Source organism: Vulpes vulpes, chromosome 14, assembly GCF_048418805.1.
Source record: "Vulpes vulpes isolate BD-2025 chromosome 14, VulVul3, whole genome shotgun sequence".
NCBI classification, from domain to species: Eukaryota; Metazoa; Chordata; class Mammalia; order Carnivora; family Canidae; genus Vulpes; species Vulpes vulpes.
The window spans coordinates 73,709,766-73,722,889 of record NC_132793.1 but is presented as its reverse complement, the minus strand read 5'-3'; the positions used below and the strand labels follow the sequence as shown (position 1 = coordinate 73,722,889).

Here is a 13,124-nt window from a genome sequence, read left to right as displayed (position 1 = left end):
CTGGGCTGCCAGATTAAACAGTTTCTAAAACAATGTTTATACTAGTAACACAATTAATTTGCTCAGAAAATTCTTTTTAAAAATAGTATAAATGTAAATTATTATAAATTTGAAAGTCAGATTTTTTTTTCTTGAAAGTCAGATGCTTGAATTAATGAATTTTAACTATACAAATGTGTGTGTGTGTGTAGGGGGGATTTGTGAACAAAAAAGAGCCACTCATACAAGAATATAATTGTTTTAAAATACACTTAGGTAAAGACTGTTTAAAATCCTTGAGGAAAAAGAGCCTGAATCATAATTCTTTATTACCTTTAAAATTTTAATTGCCTCTTTTAAAACTCCAACAGCATCATGTACTTGTTCTTAAAAAAAAAATCCAAACAATTCAGATTTACAATTCCATAACCCACTCTTCTTTCACCAAGTGTGTTTTCCATTTTGTGAGCCTCTGTAAATACGGAACCCAGCATTGTGTGTTATACATGGTAGGCATTTCAACAATGTTAAATGGATGTAAATCCAGTAACCCCATCAGATTTTCATCATTGATATAGAATATATGGAGTCAAAAAAATTCTAAGAACACACTTGGTACAAGAAATTCACATTTCCTTAATTCAGGTTTTCAGGAATCTCTTAGATCTATATAACATAGAAAGCTATGGATGGGATATCTGAAACATCATGAAGACTCCAATGAAAGATACAACTTTCCATCCTTTAGAAGGAAATTTAAAAGACTCAGGCACCTACACAAGTAGATCTGACTGTCAATATACACAGGTTCACCCACAGAGAAAGTAAAATTCCCATATGTTGCAACACTTGGCATCTGTGCACTTCCTTTTCCTATTTCATGCCATGTTTCCCTGGCCCTGCATACTGAATGCAGATTCAGTCTGAAGGGGAAAACTCCTCCAGCTGCTAATGTGAGGCCTCCCAGCACTATAACCATGAGATGATTCAGCACTGCTGCCTGTTTAGAGTTCTCTCTTGGGGGTGGATGTGGGTGCTGGCATGGCTTGCTGTGTGCTAGAAGCAGAGAACACCAGCAAACTGGGACAATTCAAGGACACTGCATAATTTCGGTAAGAGTTAAGAAAGGAGAAGCAGGACTCTGTTGCTATCAGATATGCCAGAAAGCACAACTTTCTTGTTGCATTTTCAGTTAGGGAGGAAGTGGAGGCAGAGAGTAAGGATGGAAAAGAATTTATTGGAATAACAGGGTTCACTTTAGAACTTGGATAATGCTGAGGTATACAATAACAATTAAAGAAAGTAACAAAAAATTATCTCGACCTAAATATTCTTTAAAATTAAGCTTTTAATTTTTTCTTGTGTTCTGTAAATGTACATTTTCTGTATCCTAAAACTAAATTATAAACTTCTTGCAAGTAAAAATTGTGTTTTATTGTCTTTAGCAAGTAAATATTTTTGACATTGATTTAAAAAAAAAAAACTATGTAAGGATAAAAGCTTATGAAATTCAGAGTTCTAGTACGCCAAAAAAAGTTAGAAGAGCTATTGCTAATGATTTATTTATTGATAGATCTAAGGCTTCTAGAAGCAGCTTATTCTCCATATATTATTATAATTGGGCAAAACTAATGAGTATTAGAATCATGATATTGAATATTTAATATATTATATAAAAATAAACCAAAGTATCTTCAGAGAAAATTTTATTGCCATTTTTAAAATAACAGTGTTTTAGCATTTACCAAAATTATATATATACTCATACACAGTTAGGTTCACAGCATATGGTAGACTTCAAGGCTCAGCAAACTTTTTTTCTGTAAAGATCCAGATAGTAAATATTTTAGGGTTGTAGGCTACATAGGATCTCCACCACAACTCAGATCTGCTACTGCAGTGTAAAAGAAGCCACAGACAACACATAAATGAATGACTGTTGCTGTTTTCCAATAAAACTTTATTTACAAAAACAGTCAGCCAACATATGGACAGTAGTTTGCCAATTCTTGAAGTAGATTATATATTATCAAAAGTAGCACTACATGGGATAGAGAAATGATAAATTAATATTTTTATAGGTAAGAAACATTCCTGACATTTTCAAGGTCTTTACTGATTCTTAAAAACAACAACAAAACCCATAGACTTAAGTAGCACATGAATCTTACCTGGTTAGGTATCCTCAGTGGGGGCCTTGGACCTCCAGGGTACCGAGGTGACATAAAAGGCTATTAAAGTAAAACAAATAAATAAACAAAACAAAACAAAACAGCACAATGTAAAATATAGATCTGAAAATAAACTGCTTTAAAGAATTTTTAAACTATATAAAACACAAATCAACCTACTTCCCTATGTGGCTGCTTTCAAGAGAATAATCATTTTTAAGAAAAATTACCATCCTATTCTTTATTTTGTAGACTATCTGGAACATTTTCCAAAGAGAATATAAAAGCATCAAAAATGACTAAAGTAACTGAAGCAAAAAAAATTTAAATGTTAATTATTATTAAAATGACATTTAAATGGCAAAAAAAAAAAAAAAAGATTAAGGAGTTTAGGCAACAGAATCTCAGCAGACTTCAGGAGAGCTTTGTTGGCCGTATCATTATATACATTGGGTTCTGAACATATAGTTTGGACTCGTTATTCAGTTTGGTTATCAATTTCCTTTAATAATTTTACAGTTGTCAAATTTCTTCACCTTTTCTTTTGTATCTGTTTAAAATGGCAAAGAAATTTCTTTTCCATAGGTCCTTTGTGGTGAAAAGAGCTTTGGCTTTCCTTTTCCAAGTGTTTGTTATAATTCAGAATTGATTATAAATTTTAAAGTTGAAATTTCTCTGTGTATTTTAAGCCTTGGAAGTTATTAGCTGTGTAGTTTTAACAAAAGAAAAAATTTGTTGTATATTAAAATTTAAGTCAATTTATCTTGTTAGATAAATCAGATTTTTCTAAGATGTGTTGACTCTATCAGTCCAAAAAATGTCTGAAAAAATCCTAAAAATGATTTTTAATTATCATCCAATGTTAAGTGGAAGAGTATTTTCGGTCATTCTGATTTAGGTATCAAATTTTTCAAAGTAAATTCCTAACATTATTCAAAATTCCATTTTTAAAAAAAAATTATATAATTTTGTTTAGTTATATCACATGATATAATTACTTAAATTTAAGATTATTCCTTACATGTAACATAAGTAACTGTCAACTCTACATTGTTGAATATCATGAAGTAAAATATTAAGAGTGAAGTAATATAAATTAAGGATCAATTTAACAAAAGCTTGGGCAAGCCAAATCTATGATAGCTAACATAATTAAATTCCACATTTATAATATATTTTCTATAAACATTTTAGAAACTGAGCCTGTACTTCTTGGCTGCATTTTAAAAGCAGGGTTATTTTAAAAGGCAGCATCTAAAATATAAAATCCTAACAAATTTATGCTGTATGGATTGTTTCTATTTTATCTTTTGGAATACTTGACAAACCAATAAGAAGTACTTTAGAGTTTAACAAGCAATACAGTTTTTTGCTGAGTTCTTATTTGTTGGTCATACCATTATTAATTGTTTTTACATTTTAGTTTCCTGTTAATCAGATCATTTTAAATGAACAGAAAACACTGGATTATTCAGGTAATACTGTCATCTCCAGTTGACATGATAAAACTGATAGACTTAAATAGATAAAACTTAAATGATAGATCTAAAACTGATAAAACTGATAAAACTTAAACGGATTTTCCAATTTCAGCATTTGAAGAATGTTTAATTTTCATGTATTTTGGTCAAAGTTGTTTCTCTTCTATCCTTTCCAGACTCTATTCTAAATAGAATTAGTTAACTATACTGCCAACTAGAAGCTTTTCCCAATGTTCATACTCTCTCTGTTATATTTCTAAACACCTAATTTCATTTATGGAACTGACTTTTAAATTCTGTACTCATTCAAAAAGTTTAGTAACTAAATATTGTATCATTGGTCTTGGAATGTTTGCCTTTTTTTTTTCACAATTTGATGTTTTATGACATCATCATTAATCGAAAGTGTATCAATTTAGTTTTGAAACATGGAGAAATAAAAATAGGTTACTAGTAATTCCTATCTATAAAATTCACTTTGAAATGGAATCCAAGGTAAAAATTACGTAAAAATATTACTGAATACCAAATGCTGAGATAAACATTGAGATGGACCTTATTTTAAATAGAACATCTGAGATTTGCATATTCCTCTGAATGTAAAATGATGTTACAGTGTTAATTTAATGGACTATCTGAAAAGAGAAATTTCTCTAATTGATGATACTGTGAATAAATATATTTTGATGGTACTGTCATACTCTCCTATCTAACTGTAAGGCCCCATAAAGGGACTACTGAGAGGGAGAGGCATTGCATGTGCTACATGAGAACCTAAGACTGGGAGAGAAAAAGATTCTCTCTTTAGTTAATTTATGTCTTCTTGTATGCCCTTCTCCAAGCTCAAATTTACATGATTTTTGGAAAAAAAATAAGAAGAAAGAAAGAAAAAGAAAAAGAAAAAAGAAAAAAAAGAAACTCATTTATAAATTCCCATCTGTATCAATCCAGTTAACACAAAAATGACAATAAAATCTAGTAATTGGGATAAAAATCAACTACTTTTACCTAAAATACAAAGACTGCTATGGGAAAAGCACTTTTGGTATTGAATTAATGCTGTTATAACGTAAGCTGTTACTATTTAGGTTGATGGTTACCTTATTAGTTAACGCCATAGGTCCCCACTTGCCTACTTGTTGAGGTATAGACAACAGCAACCAAATCCGAAAGAGTCTGCATATTAGCAACTGAGAATATTCTACTAATATTTGTACTTTACCATTCATAAGCCAATTTCCTTTCAAATATAATTCAAGATATTAAAACTAGTTTAAATTCTTTAATGATAAAATACTAATCTAAGAGGCTGCCTAACTGACAATATAAAGTATATCTATTGGCAGATATGTCCATAGTCTCTGCACTAATAGCCTGGGAAGAACAGGTTCTTCAAAAGAATTTTTGGCTATGGAATACTCTTTATATTTGGGGAAAAAAGTTTTTTTAATAGCTTGGGCATTAAAAAAACTTGCCTGAAGGTGTCATGATGGTGAATTAATATTTCAACTGGAAAAAGCCTTTGCCTTAAAAAAGCTATTTATAATGTGTGTGCAAAAATCATTTGAAAAGGAGTCAGGGCCTGGGTTCTAGTTTTGCAATAACACTAATTAGCAGAGGGGTCTTGAGCTAAAAAAAACGTTCAGGGCTTTAATTTTCTCAAATATAAAATGAGAGAGTTGGACTGGATAATCTCTAAAGTCCCTTAGAAAAATGAAAAACCAAACAACAAACAACAAAAAACCCCACCCAAATACAAAACTCCATGATTCTGTGTTAATTATCTCCAGCATTATCCTTAAGTATACAGATTTGTACACTGCAAACAGCTACAAATATTTGAAGTGTGTAGGGGTGGGGATATAGGCATATGCACCTAACTGACAAACCACATTTATCAAGGAGCTGGAGAAATGTATTCCTGTGCATTCCAGAGAAAAGGAAAACTAAATTAAAGAAAAAAAAATTCCAACTGATAGATACACTTTGTTCAGATCAAAGGTCAATCATAAGAATAAAAAAACCCGAACTTATCAATTAAAAGCTATACTAGTGATTCTTTATTTTTTTAATTTAAATTTAAGTAGCCAACATACAGTATACATCATTAATTTCAGGTATAATAGAGTTCAATAATTTATCAGTCACATATAACACCCAGTGCTCATCATATCACATGCCCTCCTTACTGCCCATCACCCAGTTACCCCATCCTCCCGCCCACCCTAAGGATTCTTTAATTCAACAAGTGTATTTTCAATACCTACTAAGACACTTTGGGCTACATCATAGGACATTTCAGTGAACAAAGCAGATAAACATCACTGCCTTCTGATTAGGATTAAGATTCCAGTCTTGTAATTAATAGGAGAAACAATTTTCTGGAAAAACTGTTTTCTCCATCAGTCCACTAATTCAAAGAAATAGAATGTTCTCCTCACCAAATGGCAAGTGTCAATGAAAACCCACAGAAAATAATATTTCAATCTGGTGCCTTCCCTCAGAAGTCATAATTACATCACCCTTACTTGATAGAACATGTAGTGCTATGAGTAAATGAAAACCAAGGCTATGCTTTTAAAAAGTTTTCTAAATTAGGCAAAACTCAAAGAGTCAGGTTCTTTATAACCCAAGAAAAAATGAGTAGCACTCTTAGTATTCTGACATTTGGAAACTACATTTATAGGCATAATTTCTCCTTTCTAAATGTTTCAGCTATCTGCCCAGAAAGAAAGGGATATCCAAAAGTGAAAGGAATACAAACATATACAAAGCCAGAGAAATCGATAAAATTTTGTAACTAAATGAATGGGGGAAAAAACACAAAAAAACTGTAACAGAAATACAAACCTAAGGTCCAGCTCGTTTCCTCTAAGTAGTCTTTTAGAGAAAAGATCATACCATTTAGAATCATAATTTATTTTAGAATGAATGTCATTCAATCTTAAAGGATTATTTTCCATTATACCAAGAATTATTCATGGAATTTTAAACTTCTGCTTCCCTAAAAGAGAGATTTTCCTTTATTCTTTGCCCTTTCTGCTAGTCTGCCTCTTCTTATTTGATCTTTCATAAACCCTTAGTGCTTTGTATCAACACCCCAAGAATTAGGAGGAACCAGCTCTTTCTCTTTCCTCACACTAGGTGAAGTCAGATTGCTCAGTAGGACTCTTTCCTTCTCTGAGGATCCCAAATGTTCCCAATGAAATTGTTTTATAAATGATTTGCCCATCCTGAAATTACAGGTGCTAAGAACCACTTTAAGTCCTAACTTTTAATACATAACATGATTTAATTGTACCTCTTAAATAACATATGGCTGAAATGTTAACTTTAATATTTTTTAAAAAATATTTATTTTTTTGAGTATAGCTTTAAGTATATTTGAGTATAGCTTTAAGTATATTGAGTGTATTTGAGTGCCATACATTGTTACATTAGTTTCAGGTATACAACGGTGATTCCACCAATTTACACATTATGCTATGCTCACAAGTGCAGCTACCATGAATCACCATAATATTTTCTAACATTTTAATAGTTTTTAGAAAACACATAACTATGATTTAAAAACACCAGAATATTCTGTTTCTTGAGACTACCGTGTACTCTCCTTTCTCTACCAAGTAAGTTTCTGCTAATCCCTCAAGGGACAGTTTAAAAGGTCACTTCCTCTTTTAAGAATTTCTATAGGCTTTGCTCCTTCGACTTCCTTAGCACTTTGTTCATGCTATTATCATAGAGGATTCAGGACACTGCAGTGTCATGTGTGTACTGATATGAAGGAAACCTACTAAAGAGGAAAGAACACAAAACCATATCAGAGCACAAGTAATTATCTTAAAATCAAGGTAATTAATCCATAAAGAAAAACTGGAATCCTTAAAATTGATATAGCAATATATAAATCAACTTATTTCTATCTCTGTTTCTCTTTTTTTTTTTTTCAGATGGAGAGAGGCAGGGTTTGAGGTAGAGGGAAAGAGGGAATCTTATATCTTAAGCAGGCTCCACACCCAGTGAGAGCCCCACATTGGGATGGATCTCACAATTCTGACATCATGACCTGAGCCAAAATCAAAGTAGGACACTCAACTGACTGAGCCACCCAGGTGCCCAAATCACCTTATATCTTATTTTAAATATTTCAACATGGCTTTTAGAAACTTTCAATTAATTTTTAAAGATTTTATTTTTAAGTTATCTCCATACCCAACGTGGGGCTCAGATTTACAACGCCAAGATCAAAGCCACTAAATTCCACTAAGCCAGCCAGGCACCCCTAGAAACTCTTTAAATATAAGTCTCAGAGAATAAATTGATAATAAAGAAAATTTAAGGAACACCTGGGTGGCTCAGTCATTTGAGTATCTTCCTATAGTTCTGGTCATGATCCCAGGGTCCTGGGATGGAGCCCTGCATCCATCTGGAGCCTGGAGCCTGTGTCGGGGCACCTTGCAGCAGGGAGCCTGCTTCTCCCTCTGCTCCTTCCCCTGCTCATGCACCCTCTCTCTCTCTCTGAAACAAATAAATAAAACATTTAAAAGAAATTTTAAAATCACTAAAAAATAAGTTTCTTTAAAATGCCACTTAAGCATTTTCTATATACTATTTATATACTATATATACCACGTACTATTTTCTATATATATTTTATTTTACAAGCACAATTTAGAACAAATCAGTGATGAAGAGAAGAATAATATTGATTTCTTTAGAATGGACATTTAGAACAGTGTACTCTTATGAAAGAAGTCTGAGGTCATGTTTCTAAAACACAATTTTGAGACTTATGTAAAGTAACTGAACTTCTTTGAGGACTAAACTATTCTGTGAAATTTGCTTCTAATTTTTGAAAAAAGAGTATTTTAAAATGACTTGAAAGAACCCAATTATCAAGTTTAGGAAAATATGAACTGACAATTTAAAAAATGAACACTCACTTAAAAGATGACTTCATCGGAATTACTCATTTGAAGTTTATAAGTTTCATACTATACAATTATAATAAAATCTGGCTTATAAAATTTTATTTGAGTGTAATTTTTGGACACATTTTATGGCAGAAAATTTTAAAGTATACTAGGTCAATCTCCTTACTATGTAAAAGGAACCCAAAGACCAAATTTCTTTTTTTTTTTTTTTAAAGACCAAATTTCTTAATTGCCGTTTTAGTTTTCTTACAGAGAGAACATCCTGCTACAGTAATACCTTTATAGAATGAAGGCACATACACATACTTCATTCTTATGACCAACTGGCCATAAATAAACTGCCTGACTTGGCACTTCCTCCTTGGCCCCCAGCAACTGTACAACAATTCACTTGATGCAGAATTCTTTACCCTTGCTACCACTCAACCAGGAAAAGCTGAAAAGGCAGTGGTATTTTCAGGTAAGCAAGTTAATTTGCATATAAAGCACTAATTAGCATGCGCTTCTGATTCACTGAACTAAGAAATGCGACAACTGAAATAAAATAAATTTAGTAAACTCTAGTTCTCTTTTCTTAAACATTTTTGGTAGAGTTTTGATAATATATGTTGTCTTTAGTCCACTTATTAGTGTTCTTAAGTCACATGTTAAAAGGCAATATTCGATGAGTAGGGAACAGTGATGAATGGATGCAGTATTATTAGAAGAGTATCATCATTATAATCAAACTGTTCATTATAATGTGGTAACTTATAATGAGGTTCATGAGGAAGGAAAAGAAGCAGTTAGCACATTCTAAGAGAGAACGTACAGAGCTGTATTCAATAAATATTTGATTGTTTCCATAGTTGGGTCATTGACTAAGTGAATGAATAACACTGATGGAAGATTTAAAAAAATAGCAAAAGATGTAACGAAGTTTTGTTCACTTGTATAAAATCTCACCTGACCGAAGTGTCTTGTTAAAACTAGGTGGTATCTATTGCTACTGTAAACAGTAAGCCACAGTATTGGCATAATTAATCTGGTTTGTATAGTGAGTACATGCTTATCAATTGTGTATAGAAGGAAAATTCTGTTTGCTTAAATAGGATAATTTATATTTTCCAGAGGACCTCATAAAAGCAGGTAAGGGGGATCCCTGGGTGGCGCAGCGGTTTGGCGCCTGCCTTTGGCCCAGGGCGCGATCCTGGAGACCCGGGATCGAATCCCACATCGGGCTCCCGGTGCATGGAGCCTGCTTCTCCCTTTGCCTATGTCTCTGCCTCTCTCTCTCTCTCTGTGACTATCATAAATAAACAATAAAAAAAAAAAAAAAAAGCAGGTAAGGGACAAAGTATTGACCTGAAGTAGTTACTGAATTATAATTAGATTATCCCTATCAACAACACCTAAGGAAATTTATAATTTAAATGACTATTAAGGCGTTTTACCCCTCTCCTACTGCTTTCAGGCTTCTATTTTTAGACTTTATTTATTTATTTGAGACAGAGAGGGAGAGAGTGTGTGCAAGCAGAGGGAGGGGTGGAGAGAGAGGGATAAGCAGACTCCCTGCTGGGTGGGGAGCCCCCCCTCCCCCCCCCCCCCCCCCCCCCCGTACAGGATCATGACCCAAGGTGAAGACAAATGCTTAACTTACTGAGCCACCCAGGCGCTCCTGCTTTCACGTTTCTTTAGCTATTTCTGGGGTGCCAGGACTGAAAAAAATGTTTCTTAGTTTTACAAACTAGCAGTTTTTGGCATAAAAGGATGTCAGGTTAATTTACATGATTTGGAAAAAAAAAGTGTGTTACCTTAATTGAACTTTTCTTGAAGCACAGACCAGCCTTGAGAAGTGCTATCAATTCCTTATTGCAGTTCATCTCTTAGCTGTCTAATACAGTGCTGCGTTTATACGAAGGGCCCTACCTCCTCTTTTTGGACTGAAATATATTCAAAGGGAGATAATCCTGAGGTCTCAGAAATAACATGTTTAAGCTTACATATTTTCTTTCCATTAAAAAAAGGCTCAGTATTTGAGTAAGAACATGAAACATTCTGTCTTCTTATCATATTGTCTTTAGCACATAACCATCTTCAGTCCAAATCTGTAAGAAAATGGTTTTTGCTAAGAATTATTTTGCTTCCATCACCGTTTAGGCAAAAAATATAAGATGCAAAGTGACATACAGGCAGAAAAGAATATATTAATTATATAAATATCAAATAACTAACTCACTTGGTCCTGTGCAGATATGACTTTAGACAAATTTACTCTTTCTTCTGATATTTTTGATGTGCAGTTTAGGCAGACACAGGGAGTAAGACACAATTCCATTACATGAAAATTATTCTAGAAGATTTCAAGGGAACGACTTCTTCCAAACAAAATTTTTGGAAATGACAAATAAGGTAGGTTATAGTTATTTTTTTATAGTCTTGGAAAGGTAATAAAAATATGTTCACAATATTAGATTTTACCCAAAGTGTAAACATTCTTTTAATCACTAAATATTACCTTTTATTCACTCTGTGTCCATTTTTTTAGTGAATTCAATTCTCTTTACTGTACATATTTTCCTATATAGACTTCTCTCTCTCCTTTTTTTTTTTTTTTTTTTTTTAAGAGAGGGAGGCAGGGAGGGGCAGAAGGAGAAGGAGAGACAGAATTTTAAGCAGGTTCCATGCCCAGTGCGTAACCAACTTGGTGGGCTTGATCTCACAACCCTGAGATCATGACTGAGCCAAAATTAAGATTTGGATGCTTACCTGACTGAGCCAGCCAGGCACACCCGATACAGATTTCTAGTCCCTAGTTTTCTGTTCCCTATTTCACTTAGAAGTAAATATTTTTTAATTGTGCTAACTTTCTTGAACTCATGTGCTAACTATAATAATATTATTGGGAATATTATTTTGAAATATCTTTGGTGTTGTGACTTCTGCATTTCACTACAACCATCTTTCATATAGTAAAAATGCTCACATATTTTAATTTTTATAATTCCATGAGATGCTTCATGAGTTTTCTGTAGAAAAGTAATGAAGCATAAATTATACATCAAATGAATTTCGTCAAAGTTACTTTACAATTCATGTATCTTAATTTGTTTAGTTTCTTTTCTGTTTTCCATAAAAACCTCCATCAGACATTACTGACACCCCAGTGGATAAGACACTCTTGATTAACACATTTTAATTCCAACTAGTATTAAACTAATTTAGCTCACAAAATGACATACTTGTGCTAGCGCATTCTGCTGATAAGCATAAATATGTAGCTTATCTCCCATACATCTTAGATATTCTATCATCATCAACACTTAATTAAAATAGCTCATATAAGATAACTGTAAAGTATTACCAGATCCAGCTTCCTAGATGTTATTTTTGTAAAGCTAATCCAATTCAGCACAGACTTATAAGCAGGTTTGATTCTTTTGATATGGATTTAGTCTAAGCATCAAAATTGCTCACTTACATTATGGGCCTTTTCAAGAAGATGAGACTATTTCTCAAGCCTTCATTACATATATTAGAGGCGTGTGGCAGTGGACTTCTGGATTGTGAGTGAGGACCATGCTATCTCCTGTCTAATAAGCTATAAAAGTTGGATAACACTCTACCAAAAACTTTAATAATTTGTTTTAGATCAATTTATATTTACAAATACACAGAGACACATTTTTATGTTATTGTCTGTGAGGCAAGTAGCTTGAAATCTACATAAGCTGAATCTGGCTCTGTGCTGTCTTCCACTACTGACTGAAGTCACAGACAAATCAACCCAAATTAATGTTTTTAAAAAATTACATTATGGGCATGAAAATACATATTTGGGATTGATAATTTAGGATAAAGTACTATCTTATAAAAGAAGCTGTAACAATAGTTTTTTAAAATCACCCTTACTTTTTTCATTAAAGAATGCAAAAGTATTCCGTTCTTCCTTTTGCCTATTTTACATTCATCCTTCCATGTAAATTCGCCCCATAGGAGAGAGGTACTTTAATTTACCTAAATGTACCATTGGGGAAAAAAAAAGAGAGAGAGAGAAAGAATGAAAGAATGCTGCTTTTCTCTTATCCTTCTGATAATATGGTAGGGAAGATTCTACTGATTAAGTCTTTTCAAATTCTCAAATAGCAGAAAGAATGTTAAATAAACTGGCCTGTGGTCTTGGTCTTCTAATACAAGTGACAAATCATATATATATTGATTTTCTTTAAAAATGAAATGACATTCTCATATTCACTTGGTTAACCTACCTATAAACATGAAATCTTTATTTATATATTTATTTATTTATTAATATTTAATTTATTTATTCATGATAGACATAGAGAGACATAGCTCCTCTATGCCACTGCCTCAGATTAGACATAGTATTCCTTCACAGGTCAGGGCTAGGTCATAATATACTGCCCTGGTGATCATGCCACTTTGCCAATGGTCTTTAAAAGGTATAAAGAAAAAAAAATACTAGAAAACCGATTTTTTTGTTTTACATATCATTTTCTTTCTTTTTAAAAAGATTTTATTTATTTTTTCATGAAAGACATAGAGAGAGAGGCAGAGAC

General features: G+C 32.6%; 1 protein-coding gene across 9 annotated transcripts in view; it reads right to left on the bottom strand.

Annotated features, from left to right (window-relative positions):
• The window catches only part of SSBP2 (single stranded DNA binding protein 2), a 282,750-nt gene that overhangs the window by 58,263 nt on the left and 211,363 nt on the right, over positions 1-13,124 (bottom strand). For all 9 annotated transcript variants that reach the window (XM_025992948.2, XM_025992949.2, XM_025992951.2 and 6 more), the window contains one exon: positions 2,151-2,210. In XM_025992948.2, the coding sequence (XP_025848733.1) occupies positions 2,151-2,210 (60 nt within the window). The remainder of the gene's footprint in view (positions 1-2,150; positions 2,211-13,124) is intronic.